Source organism: Canis lupus, chromosome 30 (genome assembly GCF_048164855.1).
Source record: "Canis lupus baileyi chromosome 30, mCanLup2.hap1, whole genome shotgun sequence".
Classification (NCBI taxonomy): Eukaryota; Metazoa; Chordata; class Mammalia; order Carnivora; family Canidae; genus Canis; species Canis lupus.
Genome location: NC_132867.1, coordinates 35,388,068 through 35,415,677, shown reverse-complemented (window position 1 = coordinate 35,415,677; position 27,610 = coordinate 35,388,068). Strand labels below are relative to the sequence as shown.

The following is a 27,610-nucleotide window of genomic DNA, read 5'->3' as shown; positions in this document are numbered from 1 at the left end:
GTGACCTTCTACAATAGACTGGTTATCAGGTCTGGAACCTGACCTGTTCTGGATGAGCAATATTTCCAGAATTTAGGGAATTTAACTCCAAAAGTGAAAAAAAAACAGACACTTTAGGACCCAAGTGTGGCATGTAAAATGGAACACATGCTCTCTGGGAAATAAATACACTTTTAAACTCATTCGCTTTACATTTTGTGTGTGTATGTGTATACATATATATCCTCACAGCAATATACATATATATATAAATATATATACATATACACACAAAAAGAACAAAAAACTCTGTCACAGCCTACACATCACCATTGTGGCATGGATTACAATATAGTTAATGTGCTCATACACAGCAGACTAAGCCGCTGTGACATCAAGCTGGTCATTCACAGCCTGGCTGACTTCAGTGATAGCACACCCTATACCAACTACACTATAATTAGACACTGATATGATTATTTTCTATTTTGTTTTAATCAACAAGGTGACTGGCACAGAGGTTAATTAAGAGCATGGACTCTGGAACCAGACTGCGTGGGACTGAATCATGGCTCCCCCATTTCCTGAATGTGTGATCTTGGGCAAGTTACTTAACCTCTCTGTATTTCAGTTCTCATGTATCAAATGCAAGAGCAATACTACCTACCTGATTAACCAGTTAACACATTTGTAGTGCTTAGAACAGTACATGCCATATAGGAAATGCTAGAAATATCAGCTATCATTAACATTAATATTAGAGGAGTATTTCTAAAAATCCACTGTTTGGATGCTTCCAGCTAAATGGTCTGCCTTAATGCTAAGTCCAAAGAGCACTTTTCAGCTTACAACTTACTTGACGCTGTTGACCACTTCCTCCTCCTCAGAACTCTTCATTTGGACTCCAAAGACCATCTTCTCCTGGTTCTCCTCCTATTCTTCTGGCTGCTTTTCCTCAGTCTCCATGGGCTCTTCTTCTCCATTCCCCGCCACCCAAATGTTAACTCTCTTTTCTTTTCAGGCTTACTCTCTCCTCGGTGACCTTATCCACCACACCCATGGCTTAAAACAGCACTTTCTGAACTTCCATTATTTGCATAGCTTCACCATGATTTTTACCATTTCCACATAACACATGTATTTTTATTTACCAGTATTTCTCTTTTATTGGGCTCACTTGGCCTACATGATATCCATGACATCATAGGTTTGATGTACAACTTACGTTTTTCATACACATTAAATTCTTAACTATTAAAAAATCTACGTGCCACTTTAAATATCTCATATTTCATTGTAGCAAACAATGGCTACACACGCCCAAATGCTGAATCTCTAATTTCTCCAGGATTTGTTGCATCTCTATAGTCCCTGTCAACATGTTATTGAATCTTAAGATGTCTCACAAGCCTCTCGGATTAAGTTCAAAAATGAACTTATCTTTTTCCTCAAAAACAAAAAGATGAAACCAAGTTCTTTCCTCTTTCCTCTGTGTGTTAGCAGTCAGTTGCTCTACATGCCACCTAGTTAACCAGAGTAGCTCCCTGGGATTCAATCTAGGCTCCGCAGTCTTTTTCAACATTCCTATTCACCTGACCACAAAGCCCTGTCATTTTCATCCACCAAAGAAACCTAAAATAGGCACACGTACACCTCTTCCTGCCAGTGACACTGCCTTAATTGTTTCATTTTTTCTCCTCTGAACTAACTGAACAAGCAGCTTTCTAGCTGGTGACTTGCCTTTGACTCTGGCACCCTCTAAAACTCTGATAACATTTCAGTGCTTAAAAGTCATTCAGTAGCTTCCCTTCATCTTCAGAATAAGGTTCAAACTCCCATCCATAGCATGTAAGGCTTTTGTAATCCTGTTCCTGCTTTTATTTTCAGTCACTTCATGACATGCAACTTAGAAGCCATTCATACTCAACTGCTTCTGATTCATGAACCTTATTCTGCAACCACCTGTTTACCAATCCTTAATACTTAATTCTGGGATGCATTTCTCACTACTACCAAGTTTCTGCATCTCTTCTCTGTAAGCCCAGAGTACCCTGTCCATATCTCTTTGATAGCAGTTCTCACACTGGTCATCACTGGTTTATCTTTGTTAAGCCCAGAGGATACACTGTGCCCTACTCACCTTGATTCCCTAGCTCAGTGTTTCCCAAATCTTTTATTCACACTCCCCAAATTTCTACGTTTAAATAAATAAACGTTTTCTAACGTTGCAAAATCCACCCCACCACCTATGCTACTGTTATTCAATATTTTTTCTTGAGACTAACTCAACTTCTAACTTAGATGTAAATTCATTTTAATAGAAAATTTGGTATCACAATAAATCTTACACTTGGTAGGACGCGTTTGTTTGTTTTTTTCCTAATACAAACTCAAGTAAACACACTGCTAAAATTAAACATTAATGTAAAGGACTTCTAATCCCAACAGTTACAAAGAACTAATGGGGGACTCTCATTGCAAAACAAAGTAGGTTCTAGATTTTAAAAATTTATAATTTTGCTGAGCTCATAGCTCATAGAAATAGGGAACATTTAAAGCCACCCTTTCCTCCCCAAAAGGAATAAACCTCTAGCTAAAAACTAAAGCTGACAGTCAAGAGCTACAAACAGTAATGCCAAGAGCAATAATGGACACTGAGCTCTGGGCCAGAAGCAAAGTGAGGAAACTGAGCCATGCAAACTCCCTGGCTTCCAATGGAAGCCGATACAAATCAGGAGGAAAGCACAAATCAAACTCTCAAGATGCTTCAGGGAAAGATCAATCAAATAGGAGTTCATAACCAAAGATCATCAAGCAAAGGAGGTGACAACCCACCATGAGGGAGAGACAACAGAAAGAACGGCAATGAATTTAGACCCCTAAAGACATCAGACTTTGGATTGACTGCCATATACAGCCTACAGAATACCCATAGATTCAGAAAAAAGAGCAAGCAACATAAGACTATAAAAGACTTGGGAATCTAAAAAAAGAAGTGGAACTTCTGGAAATAAAAAATATAACTGTTAAAAGTAAAAGGAAAAAAATAGATTCAGTAAAAGAAGATTAAGCACAGATGAAGAGAAATTATGAACTACAAGATGTGCCTAATGAAATCACCTAGCACTGGAAATTCTGGTAAAGAAACAAGGAAATGAAAACTAAGAAAGATGAAAAGTAATTGATCTGCCAACAATTCAACACATGTACATCCAATTAAACTTCCAGAAGAAGAAAATAGATAAAATCAAAGCGAGATAAAATAATATTTATTACAAGGCTCAGAATCTCTGGACTTAATGAAAGACAAAATTCAAAATCAAGAAACACGTGTATTCAAGAGGATAAATAAAAAGATATCTCCAGCAGACTTAGAAAGGAAATGACATAGGACCAAAAATAGAAAATTTAATGCAACCAGAAGAAAAAGAATATTTTCTTCCAAGTAAAAAAAAATAAAACTGGCAAGAGGCTTTGAATGTAGAATATCTTTCCCATGTGGACAGAAAATAATCTATCAACCTAGATAGACCTATATACCCAATGAAACTATCTCTCAAGAACAAGGGTAAGATGAAAAAAAAATTTTTTTTGAGAGAGAAAAAAAATACACATGCGCACAAGCAGAGGGAGACGGAGCAGACTCCCCACTAAGCATGGAACCCAACTCGGGGCTCTATCCCAGGGCCCTGAGATGATGACCTGACCCAAAGTCAAATGCTTAATTGACTTAAGCCACCCAGGCACCGTGGAAAGTAGTTTTAGATAAAAATTGAGCTATCAATAGATTTGAATTAATTTCTAAAAAAAAAATACTAATTAAAACACAAACTAGCTGACTAGATTAAAAGAAAAGCCCTGTAATATATTTTTTATAACAGACACCTACAATTTAAGGACATTAAAAAAAAAATGACAGTAAAATAAGAGAAAAGGGTATTCCAGGTGTATTACCATCCAAACGAAGGTGGGACAGACTAAATAGATGCTAAGACAGAAAGCAAAATTAGGCATGGAGAGGATCACAGCATAATAGAAAAGGTTCAATCTATGAGGAAAATAATGTTAAATGTAACTAATCAAAGTCTCAAAATACATCAAAAAAAGTTAAGAAAAAAGTCAAGAAAAAGAGATGACTGCAACACATCTCTCTCGATAACAAGTGAAACAAATTAATAAAGACAGTCTAAAGCATATAATTTACAACCTTGATCTAACAGATACATAACAATTAGAGAATATATGTCACAAGTACACACTGAAAAGTTATAATTCACTATGTACAGGGCCAGAAGTCCAGGGCAAGCAAATATTTTTTAAAAGATAAAATACATACTATATTCTCTGATAACACAATCTAGAAATGAATAATAGAAATAAATGTTAGTGTAGATACATTTAGAAACTAAAAAACATGTTTCAAAGGAAAGTTTAAAACATGTAAGTCAAAGAAATCAAAATGAAAAATTTTAAAAGTACTTAGATTTGACAATAAAAACACTATAAATTAAACAATGTTAGATAAATCAAAATAAATTTTAAGCAAGTTTACAGCCTAATAACTTCCTTACACTAGGAAATAACAATGGCTGAAAATTAATGAGTTGAGAATGCAATTTAAGTTAGAAAAATCACATAAGGGTAAGTCCAAACACAGAAAAAGAGGTAAGTAAAAGAAAAAGAATCAATGAACTAAAACACAAAAATGTAACAGAATTAGGCCAAAAATTAATCACTTGCCTAGATTACTAAACTAGACTTTTGACAAAATTAATAAAGAAAAAAGAAAAGTCACACACAAATAATATTCAAAACGAGAAAGGGAACATTAACAATAGATAAAGCAGAAATTTAAAAAGTAATTAAGAAAATACCATGAACTTGATGACAACTTAAAATTTTTGTTGAAAAGACAAATTGCTTAAACTTACCAAATTAAAAACAAAATCTGTAGTCCTATTACTATTCAACTGCTAATCACTACTAAATTATTAACAATTTACAATCCATCTACAAAGAAAACATTAGATCCAAATGATCTTAGAGGTAAATTCCAACCTCTAATCACTTTTAAGAAACAAATCACTCTAATGCAAACTCCCAGGGAACAACAACAAAAAGAACTATTCTCTGATTAGTATAAGGTCAGTGTAGCCTTAATGCCAAAATCAGACAAAATTGTCAATAAAGAAAAATGACAGATGATTTCACTCAGATACAAAAATCCTACATAAAATATTAGCAAATTCATTCCAGTAGTTCATGAAAAGACAATTCACTAAAATCAACTTGGGTTTATCTTAGTAAAGAACACAAAAGAGAATTAAGAATTTTAAAATATATTAATTGAAACCCATTTCATTTAATAAATTAAAAAAGAAAACCACAAAATATTGAGTTTTTCTATCCCATGTAGAAAAGCATGTGACAAAATTGCAAAGACTCCCCTAATTAATAACACATTTTTAATGGGGAAACATTCCTTTTAAAATCAGGAATGAGACATGTATACCTACTATAATCACTTCTAACAACGATAATCATTTCTATTGAACACAGATGTAAAAGTATGCCATCATATTAAGACCAGAAAAAAAATTTGAAGGGAAAATAATTGAAAGGAAGAACCAAGTGTCAATATTTGCAATGATACAATTATTCACACAGAACTCAAAAGAATTACAGAAATTCTATTAGAAATAATGAAAGTTTTTCAAGTGATGGCTAAAGATTAATATAAAAATCCATTAAATTTCTATTTAGCTAACAATAAAGTGAGAAAATAGAATCTTAAAAAATAACACCATTTATAAAAGCAACAAAACTAGAAACATCAGAATCAACATTTTAAAACTGTTGGATCTGTATGGAGAAAATCATAAAACCACATTAAAAGACATTAAAAACCTAAATAAATGAAATACATACCATGTTCTCAGACAGGAACGCTCAAAATCTTAAAGATTTCAATTCTCCCTCATATTGATTCAATAATTCCAATTAATTCCCAAAGAGTTTTTCACATCATGTGATAAGTTGATTCTTAAAACAAGAACAAAGGTCCAAGAACATCTGAGACTCAAGACCTCCTGCCCCCAATAGCAAGATTTCTGGTAAAGCTAAAGGATTAATCATGAAAGCGTGATCTAACACAGAGACAGTGAAGGAGACAAGTGGCACAAAAAGGGGTCAGAAACAAAACCATGCTGGTAAACAGAGGGCCAATTCCATGCATCGTATGAGACAGCTGCAGCCACAGGGAGGAAAAAAATGAATGTGGATCACTGCCTCACTTGTACACAAAAATCAATACCAGATGAATTATGAATTTAAATGTGAAAGACATCATTTTAAAACTTCTAAAAAGAAACACAGGAGAATGTCTTTATAATTCCAAAGCGAGGTAAAGTCTCCAATTAGATTACATGAAAATTAAGAACTTCTGTTCACCAAAACACACCATAAGAAATAAAAAGACAAGCCATGAACTGGAAGAAGATATTTACAGTGCATACAATCAATAAAAGATCAGTGTTACCAGTTTATTAGTTTTAAAAGACAACCCAAGAGAAAAATGGGTAAAAGATGACCAGATATTTCACAAAAGAGAAAGAGTTCATAAACATCTGAAAAGATGTTCAAACTCATTAACAAAGAAATGCAAATTAAAATCACAATGACACATTCTTTCATATCCATTTGGTTGGCAAATATCAAGATATCTGAGGATACGTGTTGAAGTAGATATGACTCAGCTATAACTCTTATACACTGCTTATCAAAGTATATAAATTGACAAAACTGCTGGCCAAAATACAGGGTGGTACAATCACTTCAGAAAACCATTTGGTAAAGTTGAACATTCATACCCCATAACCCAGGGATTTGACTTCTAGCAAATAGCTTACCATCGCAGTATTCCAACTTTCTTTACTCACAAACCACTAAAAATGTTTTAAATCATGTTCACACTAAGATGACATCTAAAAGTGTTCAGCCCAAGTTTAAATAATTGCAAATGATGAATTTCTTGGGACATTTAAAAAAAACTGACATATCATTGGCCTAAACTGTTATAGCATAGAATTGATCAAAAATTACTATATACACCGATAATTAGACATAAAATGTGAAATGTATTGCAAATGTCACTCTTGAGACGGGAAGCACCTGGATTAGAAAAAGCTTTCTCTAACACTATATACATATATGACTTACATATATATATGATTTGTTTATATATCAGACCTGCAATATATTTAATTATATATGTAATATACAATATGTTTACTTATATACTGAATATAGGATTTTGAATTACCTCTTTGTTTTCCATGGAGTTTTTCTGCTTGAGACAATGCCTTAGAAATACTCCATATGGACAAGTGGTATGCCTTCCTTATCTTAAGGTAGAAGTGCTACTAGGAAAGGTAAGGTGGAAAGTAGAACGGGAGGCCTCTAACACAGGCCTCGGGCATTATCAATTTTAAGAAAGAGTACACAGTAAAAATTGATTCAATAATATTACTCTCCCCCAAGTACTCCCTAGAAATATCATTACCCCGTTGGGGGTCATATATCAGGATGAAAATTAAGAGAAATTCTTATAACTGTGTACCAGAAGATAGGTACAAGAATCTTCATAATAGCAAAACCTAGAAAGAGCCAAACCGTCAAGAAGAACTGTATACACTGTGTTATATTCATCTGTGGAATATTACACAGCAGTGAAAATTAATGACTTGTATCTCTACTCAATATCAGTGACTCTGAGAAACATTGAGCTTATGAAATAAGCAAGTCTTAGAAAACTGTATCCAGAATTCCTTTTTTTTAAATCTCAAACAATAGAAACCATAAAATACATTGTTGAGGGATATACACATATCTGACAAAATCATTTTTAAAAAGCAAGGAATGACAGACAATTCAGGATAGTCACTCTGGAGGTGAGCACATATAATACTGGTCATTTTGATTCTTGGATTGAGTGGTGTATTGATTGGTGTTCATTTTACTGTTTTGCTTCACAACCTGCATATACGTCACATATAATTTTTTATTTTTGTTACATGTGGTTTGACTGTACCAAATATTACATTAAAGAAGAAAAAAGGATTTTTCAAAACCATTCATCATATTTTTAAAATTACATCACCTCAACTGCCACTAGAGAGGTACATAAAACATACTATGGAAATTACTATCTTTACATCAACCATAGGTGCAAAATAAATTTTTACTGGATTTAATCTTATGAAGACCACTTGAGATAAAGACTGAGCCAGTTAGCTGTGAGAGATGAACCCATCTGACACATAGCTAGAGCAAAAGCCAAGGTGGCTACAAGCAAATTTAGCCATAAGCTAAAGTTATAAGGAAGCTGGTCAGTATAGCAGAGACAAAAAAAGTAAAAGTCTAGTAACATAAAATATTAGCAAGGATGTGAGGAAATGGGTGTCCTCACTCAATACCAGTGAGAGTGAAAATTAGTACAATCATTCTGAGAGCTTCTGTGATATTTAGTTAAGTTGAAGATGCACATATTCTACTATCCAGCAACTCTATGAGGTGTTATCTCCTAGATACACCTTTCAAATGTGTGCGCAAGCAGACAAGTACAAAGGTGTTTCCTGCAGGATTGTTTTTAGAGTCGAAAACCAGAAACAACTTCAAAGTCCATCAATTGGGAAATGGATAAAGTATGGTATATTCATACAATTGAATTCTACACCAGCAATTAAAATGAATGAACCAGAGATCACACAATTAACCAATTTATTTGTATATAAATCCCCAAATTTGATGCTGATCAAAAAAAGCAAGTTGCAAAAAGATTTAATATCATTTAATACCATTCAGATTTAAAACACATACCACTGCATATTGTTTATGGATTCACTGTGAACCAACTCTAGAATACGCAAGGGAATGATACGCACAAATCTGAAGACGGTGGCTACCTCTAGAGAAGGAGGGGCAGGTACTCGGAGCGCCTCCAGTATCTGCAATTTTATCTCTTAAAATAAAAAAGGATCTGAAGCAAATTTGGCAAAACAATTACATTTGCAAATCTGAGTCGTGGGTTGGTTAGATTCCCCCCTTTGTATCGTATATGAGAAATACTCCAGAAATTAAAAAGAAAAAAAAAAAGGGAAATTAGGCAAAGGTAAGAAAATTGATCAAATGAACAGAAAGAAATAATAGCAAAACACAGCCTTCGAGCGCAGAGCACGAGCCTTTGAGCAAGCAGCAGCGTAGGAGGTGGATCTTTAATCGATCCCAGAGGTTTCTTTCCCTGTGTATCCTTGTAACAAACCCCATTTCCCTTAGGATAAAATGCCCATTTCTTGCAATAAAAAAAAAAAAAAAAAGTCCTAACTAGAGCTGTGACTATGAGAAAACTGCTGCCAAGGGAGGAGTAAAAATCTGCACGATGTCTACTGAGTGCCCTCGCCAGGATGTTGGGCAGAATCGAGAGAGGGAATTTATGCGAACGCCATCAAACGCTAGACGAACCCGTGATGCATTATACCAAGGACGCCCAGGCACAGCGACAATGCATTTGCCCAACTGGCGTGTACGTGTGTGTATTTTGCAAAAGGCGTCTTTGCAACTGAAGGGCTCTGGGCGTCTACGGCGCTTCTGGAAAAAGCACTCTGCACCGTCACCAGCCAAAATTCACCTACGCTTTGGCTCCATTTCTGGCCCTGGACTCCCCCCCCCCCAATTTCGTCCCCAGGAAAAGCTGGCTGCACTCGATGTCGTCAACACTCCCGCCGCCGTCTCCCCCTTCCCACCCTCGTCGGGGGCGGGCGGAGGGAGGGAGGGAGGGAGGGAGGATGCTCCCAGGAGGAGGGGGGAGCGCTGGGTTGGTTTTCCCACCACCCCCACCTCCCACCTCCAGGTCCCCTCCCTGGGAGAGAAGCCGCCCCCGGGCCTCGACTGCGGTTGTCACCAACACGGGGGGCGCAGACGGGAGGCACACGAGCGTTCAGGAACGCGCACGAGGGAAGGCAGACCCCGGTTCAGGGCCCAGGCACGGGGGTGGGGGATGCTCTAGGACGGGGTCAGGACTGCAGAAGGCGCAGTCCCCGGAATGGGGAGGAGAAGGGGGGCGGGGCGCGGACACGCAGAGGGCGCCCCCCCCCCACGAGCTCGAGGCGCCCCCGCCGCGACCCAGAACGGGCGCGACACAAAGGAAGCCACACGCAGGCGCGTGCCCGCAGCCCGGCCCCGGCCCCCGAGGCCTGCAGGGGTGTCGCCCTCCCGACGAGAGCGCGGGCGGCGGGGCAGGGGACGCGCGCACAAAGGGGCCACTCCCACCCTCACCCCGGGGCGGCGGCGGGGGGGGGGTCCGAGCTCGCCGAAGGGGGCCGTGAGACAAAGGGGACACACCCCCTGGGTCCGACAGGAGCGGCCACACCCCCAGCGCCCCCGCACCCCGACCCACGCAGACACACCGCGGGCACCACAGCGAGCGACACCCACACTCACCACACACCCACGGAGGGGGTGTGCAGGGCCCCTCTCCCCGGGCATCTCGGCTGCAGCGCGACAAGGTGACACATCCGGGAGCCCCGCCGCGCGCCAGATGTGCACTCACCGGGGCCCGCCGCCCGCGAGCCTCGGACGCGGGCCGCCGCCGACGCCGCCGCCTCGGGCCCTCCACGTCAGCCGGCGGGCGGGCGGGAGCGGGCGGCGGCGCGGGCGGCAGGCGCGTCACGTGGGCAGCGCGCAGGCGCAGGCGCAGGCCGCCGCCCCGCCCCCTCCGCGGCCGCGAGCCCAGCGATCCGCCGGACGAGGGTCGCGCTGCGCCTGCGCCTGCGCCGGGGTCGGAGGAGGGGGCGCCGCGGCCGCCCGGCCTTTCCTTCGGCTTTCCCCTCTCGCCCCCGCCGAGGCTCCTCGGAAGGCGCCTGCGCAGGGGACTGGGCGCGGAGGCGGCCGAGCTGTCGGGAGGGGCTTGCGTGGGCGCTTCCAACGCCCCAGGTCGAGGGCCTGCCCCCCCACACCTCTACCCTAGAATGAGAAACGGAAGCCCCCCGGGGGGGGGCAGGACCGGGTCCCGGCCGTGCTGTGCCCTCTCTGCAGGGAGGCGAAGCCTGCGGGGCGGGGGCGGGGGCGGGGGCGGGAGCGGCGCGCGGCCCTCCCCTCCTCTCCCCTCTCCTCCCCGACCTTCCCCTCCCCTCCTCTCCTCCGCTCTCCCCTCCCCTCCTCTCCTCTCCTCCCCTCCCCTCCCTTCTTCTCCCCTCCTCTCCCCTGCTCTCCTGTCCACTCCCCTCCTCTTCCCTCTCCTCCTCTCTCCTCCCCTCCTCTGCTCTCCTGTCCCCTCCCCTCCTGTCCCCTCCTCTGCTCTCCTGTCCCCATCCCGTCCCCTCCTCTCCTGTTCCCTCTCCTCCCCTCCCGTCCCATCCCCTCCCCTCCCCTCCTCTCCCCTCTCCTCCCCTCCCCTCCCCTCCCCTCCCCTCCCCTCCCCTCCTCTCTTCTCCCCTCCCCTCCTCTCCCCTCCTCTCCTCTCCCTTCCCCTCCCCTCCTCTCCTCTCCCCTCCCCTCCTCTCCCCTCCTCTCCTCTCCTCTCCCTTCCCCTCCCCTCCTCTCCTCTCCCCTCCCCTCCTCTCCTCTCCCCTCTGCCGCAGGGAGCCGCGCCCGCCCAGTCCGTGCTGGAGATGTGCGTGCAGGGGCCAGCGTAGCCTGCTTTAGTCTGGGGGTGGGGGCGGGAAGCTGCGGAGGCTGTGCCCCTAGCAAAGCGATGAGGCTGCAACAGACCAGTGTGAGGAGGGGGAGTAAATCATTGATGATGATTGTGTTTCCTTCCCACAGATTGTCTAAAGCCACAGGGAAAATGGTGGAAAATTCACCGTCGCCATTGCCAGAAAGAGCGATTTATGGCTTTGTTCTTTTCTTAAGCTCCCAATTTGGCTTCAGTAAGTACTTCCCTGATGGATGGCCAGTGCCTTTTTGTTCTTGTGTTCAACGGCAAGGATATTACTGCATTTGTTCTTAGAATGTGCACATAATGACCTGTGATTCTTTTCTACCCCTATGTCTCTTTTTTAAGAAAACCTGAAGGGAATTTGCACTTGGTGTTTGATATGTCCGACACTAGCGTAAATAATGTCAATAAATATTTATACAGCACCAGACAGGATCGCAAAGTAGGTAATACCCGGTCCCTGTGGTCATAGTTTTCTGGACAAGACCAGTAAATCTACAATTAACAGTGTGAAAAGAGCCATGGGAACCCAGTAGAGAGACCTGAAATCCGACTGGGAAATCAGGGTGAGGTTTTTCCCCAGCAATAAGAAGAAAGGTGTGGGAAGGTTTTGAATGACAGGTTTAGAGTGAGTAAGTTGGTGCAGGTGCAGCCTCTGGGAGCCAGGAAGTGAAGAGAATTATAGGCTGGAGAAGCTATGTGCACTTTACTTTGCTAGATCTGGCTTAGTTCTTGGAAGATCCTATTTTCCAATAAGGAAAACTGATGCTTACTGAGACAGTAATGTGCCCAGGATCGCACAGCAGGCCCCAGGTCTCTCCTCGAAAGGATGTAGGAATTATAAGGAAAACAGGAGAAAGATTGAGTGTCCCCATCCAACTTTTTGGAATTTTGTGGAATACAAGGGAGGTGAGGGATTGTAGTATTTCTGAACTCTGACTGCATCAGTACAGCCAGCCATGCTGTTGGCAAGGGTAGTGTATGGACTAAAGAAGTTGTGACTCGAGTTCAAATCCTGACTCCTCCAGGGACTAGCTGTGTCACCCGGGACCATTTGTCTAAGCTCTTCAACCTTTAGATTCTTCATCTTAAAAGGATGGTGATAAAATTCTGTAGGTTGCCTTTTAGTTTCATTGATTGTTTCCTTCCCTATAGAAGTAGAAGCTTTTCATCTTGATGACATCCCAATAGTTTATTTTGGCTTTTGTTTCCCTTGCCTCGGGAGACATACCTAGTAAGAAGTGGTTATGGCCCACAACCAAAAATTAATGCTGCAAATTCTTGAGTGCTTACTACTCGCCACTGTTATAGGCAAAGGAGGAGCAAAATATTCAAAAATTTCCTGCTCTCAGAGGGTTTTCATTCTAGTAGGGGGAGATAGCCAATGAACAAATTAAATAAGTAATACAAATAGGATGTCAGATGATAACATGTACCGTGGGGAAAAATTAAGAAAGGAGGATAAGAAATGGGAGGAGGTTGCTGTTTTATATACAGCAGTCTGGAAATGCCTCACTAAGAGATAAGATTTCAGCACAGACATGAAAAGTGGGAGTTAGCCATGGGGCAATCTGAGGAAAGAATCACCCAGACAGAGAATAGCCAGTACAGAAGCCTTTAGAAGAGCATGCCTGTGGGTTCACGGAACAGGTGCAGGTCAGTGAGGTTGAAGCCTGAGAAAGTGAGGCAAAAGTAATAGGATAGAGAAGTCAGAGGCCATACCTGGCAATTATGATAAAACTAGGTAGTGGGTGCAGGAGGATTACACAATTCTCTGTACGTTTAAATATTTACTGAACTAAAAACAAGGCAATTTTCTCAGGCTGCTCAAGCCACTATAACAAAATGTCATAGACTGGGAGGCTTAAACAGTAGACATTTATTTTTCAAGGTTCTGGAAGCTAGGAAGTACAAGATCAGGGTACCAGCAGGTTGGGTTCTTGGTGAAGGCCCTCTTCCTGGCTTGCAGACAGCCACCCTCTTGCTGTGTCCTCACAGAGTGGAGGGAGAGTGAACAGAAGCCCTGGTCTCTTATTTTCCTTTAACGGCACTAATCCCATTATGGGACCCCACCCTCATGATTTTGGGAGGTAGTTAGGTTTAGGGATTCGAGCTTCAATGTATGAATTTGGGGAACATGCACACATCCGGTTCATAACAGTAATTACGGATTTTGATGATAGCATTGAAGGAAATAAAGGGAAATGATAGGGAGTAAAGAGAGTGTGGTGGGTGGGACACAATTGGAATAGCAAGTGAGGGGGAACACCTCATTTAAGAAGGTGATGGTTGACTAAGACATGATGGAAGAGAAGGAGCCATCCATTAAAAGAGTGAAAGGAAGAACATTCCAGGCAGACAGCACTCACTATTAAGTGGCCTTGAGACATTGTCTGGAGCTGGTGCATGGGGCACCAGGACTGGACATTGGAGAGGTGGGCAGGACATTTAAGTTCTTGCAAGCCCTGGCAAGGAGTTTGGATTTTATTCTAAAGGTATCTAATTTATTCTAAGAGTTTGAGCAGACAAGCAGTCTGGTCAGATTTATATTTCTGGAAGATCACTTATTGCTGTGTAGAGGAGTGCTCAGGTACTCTGTGTCCTCAGGCTTGAATTTTTTTTTTTTTTTTTTTTGTAAGAGAGAACAGAGTAGGGGCAGAGGGAAAGAGAGAATCTTAAGCAGACTCCTCAACCAGCATGGAGCTGATCCCACCATCCTGAGGTCACGACCTGAGCCAAAACCAAGAGTCAGATGCTTAAACAGCTAAGCCACCCAGGTGCCCCATGGCTTGAAGTTTGTAGACATCCACTCTAAAAACCTAGGAGTTGTTCTTCACTTGCACTTTTTCTTCTCCTCCTAACTCATCCGCTCCTGCCACATCTGGTGGGGCTTCTTACTGCCTCTGCTCTTCCACAGATACATCCTGCACACAATCATCACAGCTCTTGGGATGCCTGGGTGGCTCAGTGGTTGACCATCTGCTTTCAGCTCAGGTCATGGTCCCTGGGGTCCCAGGATTGAGTCCCATGTCGGGCTCCCTGCATGGGGCCTGCTTCTCCCTCTGCCTGTGTCTCTGCCTCTCTCTCTGTCTCTCATGAATAAATAAATAAAATCTTTAAAAAAAATTATTACAGCTCTCTCTCTGGATCATGGCAGGAAACACCATTTTCTCCTATTTACTTTCTTCCTCATCAGTAGGCCCCAACCATATACCTTTTTAATCTGGCTGATCCCCTGACTCCTCTGCTTAAAACCCCTGGTTGGGGTATGGATAGTCATTTCTCTTTGTAGTTTGCTATCTTAAAACAAGATAGTTTGTAGTTTAAAACAGACAAAATATCCAGTTCACTCCATTGCTTACAGCATAAAGTCCAAGTTCCTTGTACAATATATTTCATGATCTGGGATCTGTTCACATTTCCATCTTTATTTCTCAGCGCTCAGAGCCTTACACTTTATGCCGCATTCACTCTAAATGGCTTAAAGTTTCCCCAAGATGCATCATACTCCTCCTCACTTGCGTGTTTTTACTAATGCTCTTGCTATGCCTGTAAGTATAGTATGAACACACTGCTTAGGTTCACATTCCAGCGCAGTAACTTTTAGCTGTGAGATCTGAAGCAAGTTACTGAAATTCCCTGTGCCTTGATTTTTTTTCATTAATGGATTAGGGATAATAATACCATGCACCCTAGAGAGTTTGGAAAGGGTCAAATGAGCTAATGCATGGGAAGTTCTTACCATCACATTTGATTCATTTCTGTCCTACACACTAGTTTGTGAGAATCGGGACTGTCTCTCTTATTTCTATATAGCCTTGACTTTTACATAGTGCCTAGCATATAGTAGATGTTGAATAAATGTTCATTCAGTCAATTAAGTAAAGTCAGTCACTTCCATTTATGATTTTATGTTATGCTTCCCTACTCTTTGTATTTCATTCATTTTAAAAGCTATCACAAGCTGCAACCCTGTCCCATGCCACCTTTTCTCTCTACTATCTAGTCACACCAATTCCCTCACCAGATCCTTTGTGTTCTCTCTGTGGATCATGGCAGGGATCACTGTTTTCTTGTATTTCCTTCCTTCCTTATCTTCAGGCCCCAGATGTATACATTTTTAACCTGGCTACTCCCCTACTGATTATTTAGGCCCTGGTTTAGTCATTTCCTCCAGGAAACCATTAACATCACCTCTATCAGCACTAGTGTGTGGGCTAGGTCGTTTTTGTTTTTTTGTTTTTTTTTTTAATTTTTTTTAAAGATTTTATTTATTTATTTATTCATGAGAGACACACACAGAGAGAGGCAGAGACACCGGCAGAGGGAGAAGCAGGCTCCATGCAGGGAGTCCAACGTGGGACTCGATCCCGGGTCTCCAGGATCCCACCCTGGGCTGAAGGCGGCACTAAACCGCTGAGCCACCCAAGCTGCTCGGCTAAGGTCCTTCTTATGTGCTCTTATATCACCGTTTATTACGCATTAGCACTTACCACAATGTGGTGAAAATACCAATTTACTCGTCTCTATTCCCTCCCCTAGATTTTAAGCTCAGGAAGGGCAGAGCCATGTCTTTTGGGTTCACCGTTGTCTCTAATGCTCCCGATGTAGAATATGACTCCTTCAACATCATTGATATGGATAGTTTGAAATTTGTCTCTGCCCCTTACCTTGGGCAGATGCCGTGACATTTCTGAGATTTCATTTCATCTGTAAAAATGGCAAAAATGGCATACATATCCTAGGATTGTTTTAAGGATTGAATTAAATAATGCGTGTGAAATGCTTTGAAGTGTGCTTAGCCCACGGTGAGCGCTTGGGGGTTAGCTGTTGTTTTTACGTATTTACACCAATAAAAGGTGTCACAAAGACTGGGCTTGAGGGAAATAAGATTATATTCTGTAAGATGAGGTGGAATCATGAGGTGGATTGAAACAACAGTAGATAAATTCACCTTGGAGCAACCAGTGTCTATAGTCATTTCAATATTTCAATTTTGTGGGGATAAAGTGTTGAATGGCTGATATATATATATACACACACATACAGTTGCTAGGTGCTACAAGTAACACAACAATTGCTATGACGTGATTTCTGCCCTTAAATTGCTTAACATACAATGTGAGAGTTAAGACATGTTTTAAAAAAAAAAGACTAATGGGGGACACCTGGTGGCTCAGCGGATGAGCATCTGCCTTTGGCTCAGGGCATGATCCTGGAGTCCTGGGATTGAGTCCCACGTCAGGCTCCCTCATGGAGCCTGCTTCTCCCTCTGCCTGTGTCTCTGCCTCTCTCTCTCTCTTTCTCTGTCTCTCATGAATAAATAAATAAAATCTTTAAAAAAGAAAGAAAAGTCTAATGGGAAACGGAGTTGTTTAATGGGCGCAGAGTTTTGGATTTGCAAGATGGTGACATTTTTAGGCGTCCGTTTCACAGCAAGGCAAAACATACCACTTTATCACAGATATTATAAGAATGATGTAAGTAAGGAGCTAGGAGACTGAAAGGAAAGAAAATTCATTTCTGAGGTTATCAGGAAACCTTCAAAAAGGTTTTTGGTTTTTGTTAAAGATTCATTTATTTTAGAGAAAAAGAGCAAGAGAGCGTGTGTGAGTGAGACGGCCAGAGGGAGAGGAGGAAAGAGAATCATGAGTAGACTCTGGTGAGCGCAGAACCTGATGGGGGCTCCATCCCACAACCCTGAGATCATGACCAGAACCAAAATCAAGAATTAGATGCTTAACTGACTGAGCCACCAAGCACCCCAGGAGCTTATTGTTTTATCTGAACCTTGATAAATTAGATGCATGCCTTACTAACTTCTCTTTATTCTTGTGTTTGTTCCTTTCTGCAGTACTATATCTCGTGTGGGCTTTTATTCCTGAATCTTGGCTAAACTCCTTAGGCTTAACCTATTGGCCTCAAAAGTAAGTTTAATGTTTTTCTTAAATAAATCTATATTAATCCTGTTTTTAAGGATCATAATTTTTCCTTATGACTACCCTAATTTTAAATATTTATTCTTTTAAGATCTACAAATAGCCGTATAGAAGTGTAAAGCTTTCAAAGGTCATTATCTATACACCTCAAGATATAATTCAAGATAGTGAGGTGAACACATCATTTTCTCCATTTCCTCCCAACATCTTGCTAAGATAACACTATAGAAGAAAAATATTTAAGATATAAACCTACAGGAACACATAATGGGATAGCAGATAAGTATCAAAAGAATTCAAGGAAATGGATTGCAGACAGGTGAGAGGTAACTGACGGAGTTCCCACTTTTTCCATGGTGCTGTGGTAGAGAATGATATAGGACTGCAGTTTTTCATTACAGACCTTGTAGAACAATTTGACTATTTTATATACATGTATTACTTTAAAAAATCAAATTTAAAAAGCATTTTAACTTGGTGATGGACTCTTGAGAATGATGACTTTTTAGACAGTTACCTACTTTAATATTCTTTTGCAGATATTGGGCAGTTGCATTGCCCGTCTACCTCCTCATTATTATATTAATTGGTTATGTACTCTTATTTGGAATAAACATGATGAGTACCTCTCCACTCAACTCCATTCATACAATCACAGGTAAATGAATATCAAAGGGAGCTGCTGGAGAGGGGGCTGGGGAGGGAAGAGCAAGGTATTAGCAGTTTTATCAAGAAAAGCAACCAGGAATAGACTGCAGTAGGTAATAACACATCACCACACTAAAAAGAACCCAGGAGAAATAAATACAAAGTTATACCAGAGGAAATGTTTATGTGGCAGAAATAAATTCTGATGAATATGCTATTTACAGCAGCAATCAGCAGGTATATTTTTCCATAAAGACCACAAGTATATATATGTTCCTTAGCAACTGTGCCTGAGAAAAATATTTCATCCTAAACGGGCAGTGTTGATCAAAGAATAGCAAATAGGTCCATGCAGACCTTGTGCAGTAGAAGGATACGAGAGTGTGCATGTTCCTCAGGCTCTTTGTATACACCTGACCCCAATTATGGTAGATAGAAAAGCCACAGTGTGTTTTTGGAGGGTTTTTTTTTTTAATTCCCCTAAGTCTAAAGATTAAAATAAATTAAATTCCTGACCTTGCTTAGATTCTAGGAAGTGAAGAGGGGTTTTTTGGAAGTGAAGTGTTTTCTAAGTTGCTCGGTGTGGTTTTTTTTTCTTTTTTTCTTTTTTTTTAACTTTTCAACACCTTTTTTTCATTAGCCTATACAATGTATTTTGAAAACCAGTTATAGTATTTTTAGACTTCTTTCTGGTAAGCTAGTGTATTCCCTGCATTCTCACCTAGAATTACAGCAAATAGACAATTTGTACAAAGAGGGGACATTGTTAAGTTTGCACAAATGTACCAAATGATTTAATAATGTGGGGGTATTGGGTTAAATATATTTTCTAAGCCTGGGTATAATTCTGTCCCTATGAGAAATGTGCAGATGGGACTTTATTTTTTTTTAAGATTTATTTATTTATTTATGATAGAGAGAGAAAGAGAGAGAGAGAGGCAGAGACACAGGAGGAGGGAGAAGCAGGCTCCATGCACCGGGAGCCCGATGTGGGATTTGATCCCGGGTTTCCAGGATCGTGCCCTGGGCCAAAGGCAGGCGCTAAACCGCTGAGCCACCCAGGGATCCCCACAGATGGGACTTTAATCATCATTGTGTAGTTGAATGAAATATTAATTTCTCAAACTAGTTAGAGATGCAGAAAGTACTCTCCTGATTTTCATTCTAACTGGGACATTTCTTCTAAAGAGAGAATTTAAGTAGCCTTTTAATTATGTTCAACATGGTATTTGTTATTATGCAGATGTTAGCCTAGTAAACTATGTGGTGGATCTCCATAAGGCACAGAAAGAATAGAAGAACTTGCTTGGGTAAACAGAACTTTTTGTCCTCTTCTTACAGATAACTATGCTAAAAATCAACAGCAGAAGAAATATCAAGAAGAGGCCATCCCAGCATTAAGGGATATTCCTATTAGTGAAGTAAACCAGATGTTCTTCCTTGCAACCAAAGAACATTATGCCAAAAACTAAATTGTATGTAGACTCACACTACACGCATTTAAGTTTTTGATGTAATGATTTTAACCATAATTATTTTGATTCTTACACACCATATTGAAATGTTAAAAACGGGATCCCTGGGTGGCGCAGCGGTTTAGCGCCTGCCTTTGGCCCAGGGCACGATCCTGGAGACCCGGGATCGAATCCCACATCGGGCTCCCGGTGCATGGAGACTGCTTCTCCCTCTGTCTATGTCTCTGCCTCTCTCTCTCTCTCTCTCTCTCTGTGTGACTATCATAAATAAATAAAAAATTTAAAAAAAAGTAAGTTGCTTCTTTTAAACCAATTTTTTAAATATTAGTTATTAATGAACAGAATAAATAAAATACTGCATTACCATATAGCAGACTTTTTAAAAAATAAATATCAGTAAAAGCAAGAAGTCCCTCCAGAGAAGCGTTCATGTTGCAATTTTTAAATGGCAATTATGTCCTTCCTGCTGTTTTTTCTTAAAGGCCTAGAATTCAAACTCTTAGATTTGGGAGAAGGGTACGTTTAATTTGTGTGTTCTTGCCATCAGATTTGCGTCTCAGACAGAAAGAATCATTTGTTGAGTACTTAGCACATACCAGGTATTTTTCTAATTGTAGCAATGTTAAGATTCTTTCTTAAAGTGCTTAGGTGTTTTTTTGTTTTGTTTTTGTTTTTTTGTTTTTTAAAGATTTCGTTTATTCATGAAAGACACAGGGAGAGAGGCAGAGACACAGGCAGAGGGAGAAGCAGGCTCATGCAATGAACCCTGTGTGGGACTCGACCTCAGAACCCTGGGATCACCACCTGAGCCAAACATGAATGAATATCACACACATATGTTAGGGGAAAAAAATAGTCATAAAAGAATATATACTGTATGATTCCATTTATATGAAACTCGAAAGCAGGAAAAACTAACCTTTGGTGATAAATACACAATAGCAGTATTTACCAGGAAAGGCATGAGGGAACCTGCTGAGGGGTTAGTCTTGATCTGGGTTGTAGTAACTTGCCTATAACAGAAGCATAGCATTAATATCATGTAACTAGTGCTTTTTAACATTGAATTATATTTGGCATACAATATTATATTAATTTCAGGTGTATAAGGTAGCAGTTTGATATTTTTATGCATTACAAAAATGTTCACCACAATAGGATTAGTTGTCATCCGTCACCATGTAAAGGTACTACAGTATTATTGACTGTGACCAGAGAACAGCTGTTTCTTTGGAAGAATGAATAGTTAGCAGAGCAGTCCTCCCACCTTTGTGAGACTCTTGCCCGGTCCAGAATCATCCTTTTGTATTCCCCTCAGGCCAGTGATAGGCCTCCTAAGAAGGTTTTGAAAGGGGTCAGAAAAGGCCCTTAATTAACTCCAGTATCCCACCCACCTCAAGCCTCCTATTAACTTTTCATTGTTTCCCAACAACATTGTTTTTATAGCTCACAAGAGATTATGTCCATGTTTCTCAAATTATGGGATTCGATTCTTTCCAGGGCCTTGGTCAGTTTAGTGCAACGATTCTCACTATTTTTAAAAAATCTCAGGACTCCTTTGTACTCACAAAGAGTGTTTCCAAAGAGCTTTCATATATGTGGATATATTTAGAAACTAAAATAGGAATTTTAAAAATACTTGTTTGTAAATAATAAACCCATTACATTTTGATATATTTAAATAACATTTTATGAAAAATAACTATATTTCCTAAAATTTAGCTAGGCGAGTAGCATTATTTTACATTTTTGCAAATCTCTTTAAATGTCTGCCTTAATGGAAGACAGCTGGGTTCTCCTATCTGCTTCTGTATTCAATCCATTCCAATAGCACATGTCACAAAGCCTCTGGAAAACCACTGCACATTCATGAGAGAATGAGAGCGGAAAAGAGAAATAGCACCTTAATGGTTTTATGAAATTGGTTTTGACCTCACAGACCCCCTGAAACAGAGTCTCCAGACTTCGCTTTGAGAACCACTGCTTAGTGGGCCTCAACTAGAGAAAGAGAGAGTGAGTGAGAGTGTGTATGTGTGTATTAACTAGCGTAGGATACAGTATTGTACTTGGTACGGATAAATATCTTGATTGAAGACCTGGCCACGTCAGATCCTTTCTAGTCCACCCCTTACTCCAGCTACTGATGCCCTTTGATCAGGTCAGCACAGGTGCCATTCAGCAGTGCACCCTGGAGAGAGGCGGCTCAACACCCAAAGGACCCCATGGAGCTCTCTGTGGCAGGCATCCATCCCCCATCAAAGCAGTTGTGAGCTTCATTTTCGTCAGCTCCCCGGAAGGTCTTGGGAGACTGAGCTGCAGTCACCATGGCAACGGTGACCTCAGCAACGCATGCCTGTATTGGCTCTTCAGTTTTGCTCCCTTGCTGCCCACTCACTCCTCCCCAGTGTCACTTCCCAAATAAACTGCCCACACACAGCTTTTGTCATAGGCTCTGCTTTCATGGGAAACCCAGCTGAGATGTTTTTATTTTGTAAAAAACTGAAAAAACTGTGCTTCGGTTACAGGGCCAGGATATGTAATGCATTTCCCTGCTGCATATTGTAATTAAGAAAAATGTTTGAAAAAAACACTGTGTTTTACAATAAGCCCAAGTAATAGTATAAAATACCCCCAAAATGTATGCAGTATAAACATTTTCCAGTCTTAAGAAAACCCCCTCCAGTAATTAGATTCTCAATAAGAATTTCATTATGGAAGTCCAAATATGAAACCACCTTAATGATAAGCCAAGAGAATTCAAATCCAAAATTCTTCCCTCCCTAATTTCTTGATTTTCCCTGTTTGAGCAGGATCTCAGTCAGGAGCCTAGGTTTTCCCCAGAAGCTGATGCCTAGGGTCTCATTTGAATAGGTGTCACTTCTTCAGCAAACTGATCCAACCCCAAACTTCTATGTCCCACTTTCTCAGGGAGTCAGTGGGACAACCAATATATAATATCAGCCCCATACCCACAGAACTTAGAAAACCTGAATAAATCCAGGCCTGGCACAGTTGTCCCAAACCCAGTACATTGGACAATAGAGATCCCCCTCCTAGCCAGTCGCTACAGTGCAGCCTGGATGGGATGTGGGAAAGGGGAGGCGGAAAAGAAGGGGCTCTTCTTGATTTGTCTTCCCAAGGTGCAGGTCAGGCTGTGGCAGTTGTCAAGATCTTCTCGTTTAGCGTAAAACTCCGTTTGGTTAATTGTGGTACTACTTTGGAACAGGCAGAAATTTACTTATCCCCAGGGGCACCTGGGTGGCTCAATCGGTTAAGCATCTGACTCTTGATTTTGATTCAGGTCATGATCCCAGGGTCATGAGATGGAGCCTTGCAATAGGCTCCGCTGGGCATGGGTGGGGGCTGCTTAAGATTCTCCATCCCCCTCCCCTGCTCACTCTTGCTCGCTCAATCGCCCTCTCAAAAGAAATGTACTCATCCCACCTTTTCTAATCATTCTAGACACAACCAAAGTTCATTTTTCAAAAAACAGCACTATTTTTTTTTCAAAAAATAGCCACCAAATCAGAATGGAGCCACATAGAGCCAGTGGATATCTCAGTGGTCATCTGTGTGGACTTATGACCAACAACCAACTCTTCTCTGCTGGAAATACAATAGAGATCTCAGGAACCAAAGGAGCCACGGAGTTTGAAGTGATGACCTTATTGAAAATCAGTGAAAATTCTTGAGCAGAGGCATTTGTGGGCTGAGATTTTATATCTTTCACATGGGCCAGAAGAAAAACTCTCTTCAATAATTTAATACCTGTCTCAGACTATTTCTGCAAATCCAGTGTTGAAGCTCTGCTTGTATAGGTCACAGTCATAGAAAGCCATATGGCCAGAGCAGGATGACGCCAGCCATAGCCTCAGAGTGACTCAAATGTCACTCTCCAATCCCGCCATGGTTGGCCAGGCTGGCTCACTTGCGTTATAAAGCCTGTTTACATGGCCCCTGCGTATTACAAACAGCTGTGAGTCAGTCTGCACCAGCTGCTGCGGCGGCTTCAAGAGGCCCCATCCTGCCCTCTGACACTGGTTTCCAGGACCCCCTCTTTTGGTTTTTTTGTTTTTTATTTATGATAGTCACACACAGAGAGAGACAGAGAGGCAGAGACATAGGCAGAGGGAGAAGCAGGCTCCATGCACTGGGAGCCCAACGTGGGATTCGATCCCAGGTCTCCAGGATCGCGCCCTGGGCCAAAGGCAGGCGCCAAACCACTGCGCCACCCAGGGATCCCTCTCTTTTGACAGTTCTCAATGAACCACGGGGTGGCATGTGCTGGAGTAAGCACAGCCACCCCTCACCACTATCCCATGAAGGACAAGCACCCAACAGGAATTAAAGTGCAGTGTCCACTTTATCATTGATGGGGCCAGATGGTCAAGTGCTGCATAAAAATGAAGCCAAAACCAAACTTTCTTCCTTAAGTCAGATGTGAGGAGGGCTGGGCCTGCAGCTCTAGACTTGGCCCAGCCATCTGCATGCACCAGAGAGCATGGAGGGCTGCCACCTGGGTGGTCCTGGCAAATAGCAGACAACCCACTAGTTGCCATTTCTCACCCATCTTCTCACCCATTGGATAAGTCACACCCCCTCCCCGTTGAGTGTTAAGGAGTGTGGGATCCAGTGCAGGAGTGTATTCCCTAATCCTTCCCCAAGAAGGCAGAATGGTTTTAATCACTGAGGCAGAAATAGGAGGAGAAAGACCATGGTTTCCTACACAGGACATTTAGGTTGTCTCCTGTTTTCCCCTATTATAAACAATCAACTTCTTTGTGGATAAGCTTTGTGAAGTTGTGTCCTTGGGCTAGGTTCCTGATGTTGGATTTGTTACAGGGTCAAAGGGCTTGAACATTTTTAAGATACTTAATGTATAATAGACTGATCTCCAAAAAGGTGGTATCTATTAACACGATCCCTGCAGTTCACTAACATTAATCTGGTGTGACGGTTAATTTTATGCATCAACTTGACTGGGCTTAAAGAAGCCCAGGCAATTGGTAAAACAGTATTTCTGAATGAGTCTGTGAAAGTGTTTCCAGAAGAGATTAGCATTTGAATCAGACTGGGTAAATTAGACTTACCCTCTCCAGTGTGGGTGGGCATCCAATCCTTTGAGAACCCAGAATAGAACTAAAAAGTGGAAGAAGGGTGGATTCTCTCTCTCTTCTTGAGCTGGGACACCCATCTTCTCTCCTTGGACCTCAGAACTCCTGGTTCTCAGGCTTTTGGATTTGGACTGAATTATACAACAGGCTTTCCTGGTTCTCCAGCTCATGGATGGCAGATGGTGGTATATGGCAGGCCCCATAATCACATAAGCCAACTCCCATGACAAATCTCTTCTGTATCTGTGTGTATGCTGTTGGTTCTGTTTCTCTGGAGAGCCATGACTAACACTGGCCATGAAGTGCTCCTCGCTTCTGGAGTATATGCAATGCCACCATGTTCCATTTTTCCAAATCTTACTAAGTATGTTTTGATGTCTCACTGTCCACTGTTGATAGGATTTCATAATCATTCATTCAGGGATGAGGGGGGCCTTCCTCACTCTTCCTTGGGCTGTGTATGCTTATGCTAGCCAAGAACAAGCATTTCATCTGTCATGCTTGTTATCTCTCTGCCACTGTGCCTTTCCCAGACCCCTTGCCACACGTCCTCCTTGCTCTGATCACAGACTGCCTTGGGCTCGTGAGGCTTATGCTCAGGGTCCACAGACCACCTGCTGACCACACCTACTCAAGGCCCCCCTCTCCCAGACCTCTGTCTCTCTGTCCCTGTCTCGGGACACCCAGGCATCAGTGCTGGGGTGGGCACCCACCCCAACAGAGGGGCTTCTGCATCCCCTAGTGTTCCATCTCTCAGCCTTCTCTGAAGTGGTTCTCCATTTTCAATGAGGTACATGATGACCTGGAATAAAGCTCGCTTTCCCTTGCAGCAGGACACTGTGACCTCAATTCTTTTTCTGGGCAGTACATTGGATGGAAGGGGAAGGAAGGACACTTTTGTAAAGCGTCTTTCAAGGAAGAATCATGCCCTGCTTTGGCCCTCCTCATTTTGCTCGCTGCCTGGGTGTATATTTAATGAGTGGACATCAAGGTGCCCCTTAGACTGTGAAGTGACCTTAAGAATGGAAGCCACACAGCAGCAGAGCAAAAAGATTGTAAGAGCCCAAATCCTGACATCCTACCGGCCCTGGATGGCTTACCTCTGGACTTGGCCAGAGAAATGTCCTTCCATCTTGCTTCAGCCACCGTATTTTGGGTTGTCCAATCATATCCAAACCTAAGCCTAACAATACAATACAGTTCTCCGCAGCGTTCAGGCACAAAGCCATCATCTTTGTCCTGCTGATTGCCAGAACGGTCGTGGATGTCTAATTTCAACCTTAAAGTGGCAAGAATCACCTGAGGAGCTGTTAAAATGCAGGTTCCCAGCTCTAGTAAGTCTGGAAGGTGCTGGAATCTGCCCTATTAACAAACCTCCTTGGAGACTCTGCTGGAAATAGGCCATGGACTGCATATTGATAGTGGGCCTTGGAAACCACAAGCCCAGGCAAAGTCTCCGTCATCTGCACAGAAAGTTCCATTTACTGTCCTTCCTCCAGAGACACATGCACATCACCCCCCTTAAAGAAACGTGGACCCTCTGCCAGCTTCTCCTTGCTGGTGTGTGGGAAGAAGGGAAAACACTGTTATGTTTCTCTTGGTGAATCTATAGCAGCAAAAAATGAGCAAGCTGCTGCAGTGTGACTCAGTAAGCACCACTTATCCCACTTCTACTAATATGGTAAGTAAAGAAATGGTATGCAGCTTTAATTTGCACATTCAAATATCAGTAAGGTTCAATATTTTATACAAATAGTGAATAAATATACACTAAAATGGCCAACTTCCAAGAAGCACAGTAAAAAGATAAGGGCTTTGGGATCAATGAGTCCTGAGTCCAAATCCCAGCTCTACTACTTACTGCCAGTCTGACTTTGGGCAGGTTACTTGACCTCTCTGACCTTTGGTTTCTTCATCTGTCAACACCCAATTTCTAGAATATAGGGAATCATGTTTGGCACACAATAGGCCCTTAAATTATGGCCAACATCATTATATCTCATACTTTTCCTCATGGGGACCACTGCCTGGAATCCATGCTGCCTTTCCACCAGTTCTTGTTATCACTGTGTTAGCTTCCTGGGGCTGCCATAACAGACTGCCTCAAACTTCGCAGCTTAAATCAACAGAAACATCTCTCACTGTTCTGGAGGTCAAGAGTCTGAAAGCGGGTTTACTGGGCCAAAATCAAGCTCCCTCCTGAGGCTCAGCAGGAGAATCTGTTCCTTGCCTCATCCAGACTCTGGTGGCTGCTGGCATTCCTTGGTTTGCAACCATAGTATTCCAGTCTCTGCCTCGGTGGTCACATGGTGTTGTGGACCGAATGTCTGTGTCCCCCACAGATTCATAGGTTGAAATCCTAACCCCTAACCACCAATATGGAGGTGTGGCCTTTGGGTGGGGATTAGGTCACATGGGTGGGGCCTCCATAAGTGGGATTAGTGCCTCTACTGAAGAGACCTCAGGGAGCTCCCTCTCTCCTTCTGCCATGTGAGGACACAGTGAGAAGATGATCATTTATGAACCAGGAAGAGGGTTCTCACCAGACCCAGAATCTGTAAGCCCCTTGATCTTGGACTCCCAGCTTCCAGAACAGTGAGGAATACATGTTTGTTGTTTTTAAGCTGCCCAGCCTGTGGTATTTTGTTATAGCAGCCTGAACAAACGACACATGACGTTCCCTTCTGTGCGTATCAAATCATCCCCTTTTAAGGACACTCGTGATTGCATTTAAGGCCCACC

The 27,610-nt window shown here is 42.0% G+C and overlaps 2 protein-coding genes across 13 annotated transcripts in view; one reads left to right on the top strand and one right to left on the bottom strand.

Annotated features, from left to right (window-relative positions):
- Nucleotides 1–10,674, bottom strand: part of TTC3 (tetratricopeptide repeat domain 3) — a 116,750-nt gene extending 106,076 nt beyond the window's left edge. For 3 of the 10 annotated variants that reach the window (XM_072806930.1, XM_072806935.1, XM_072806940.1), the window contains exon 1: nt 10,477–10,653. The gene's annotated coding sequence lies outside the window, so the exon portion shown is untranslated. Of the gene's footprint in view, nt 1–835; nt 9,349–10,470 lie in introns of those variants that run through there. The other 7 variants (XM_072806934.1, XM_072806938.1, XM_072806933.1 and 4 more) reach the window with 6 other exon arrangements.
- On the top strand, nt 10,440–20,044 carry PIGP (phosphatidylinositol glycan anchor biosynthesis class P). Of its 3 annotated transcripts, none has more exons than XM_072806948.1 (5): nt 10,440–10,541; nt 11,800–11,903; nt 17,547–17,619; nt 18,171–18,289; nt 19,621–20,044. In XM_072806948.1, exons 2-5 carry the CDS (start codon nt 11,822–11,824, stop codon nt 19,749–19,751), a joined length of 405 nt encoding a protein of 134 aa, XP_072663049.1. In that variant the 5' UTR covers nt 10,440–10,541; nt 11,800–11,821; the 3' UTR covers nt 19,752–20,044. The 3 variants fall into 3 exon arrangements, with proteins under 3 accessions (XP_072663049.1, XP_072663047.1, XP_072663048.1); XM_072806946.1 differs by lacking the exon at nt 10,440–10,541 and adding an exon at nt 10,744–10,968; XM_072806947.1 differs by lacking the exon at nt 10,440–10,541 and adding an exon at nt 11,526–11,647.
- The last annotated feature ends 7,566 nt before the right edge of the window (nt 20,045–27,610 follow it).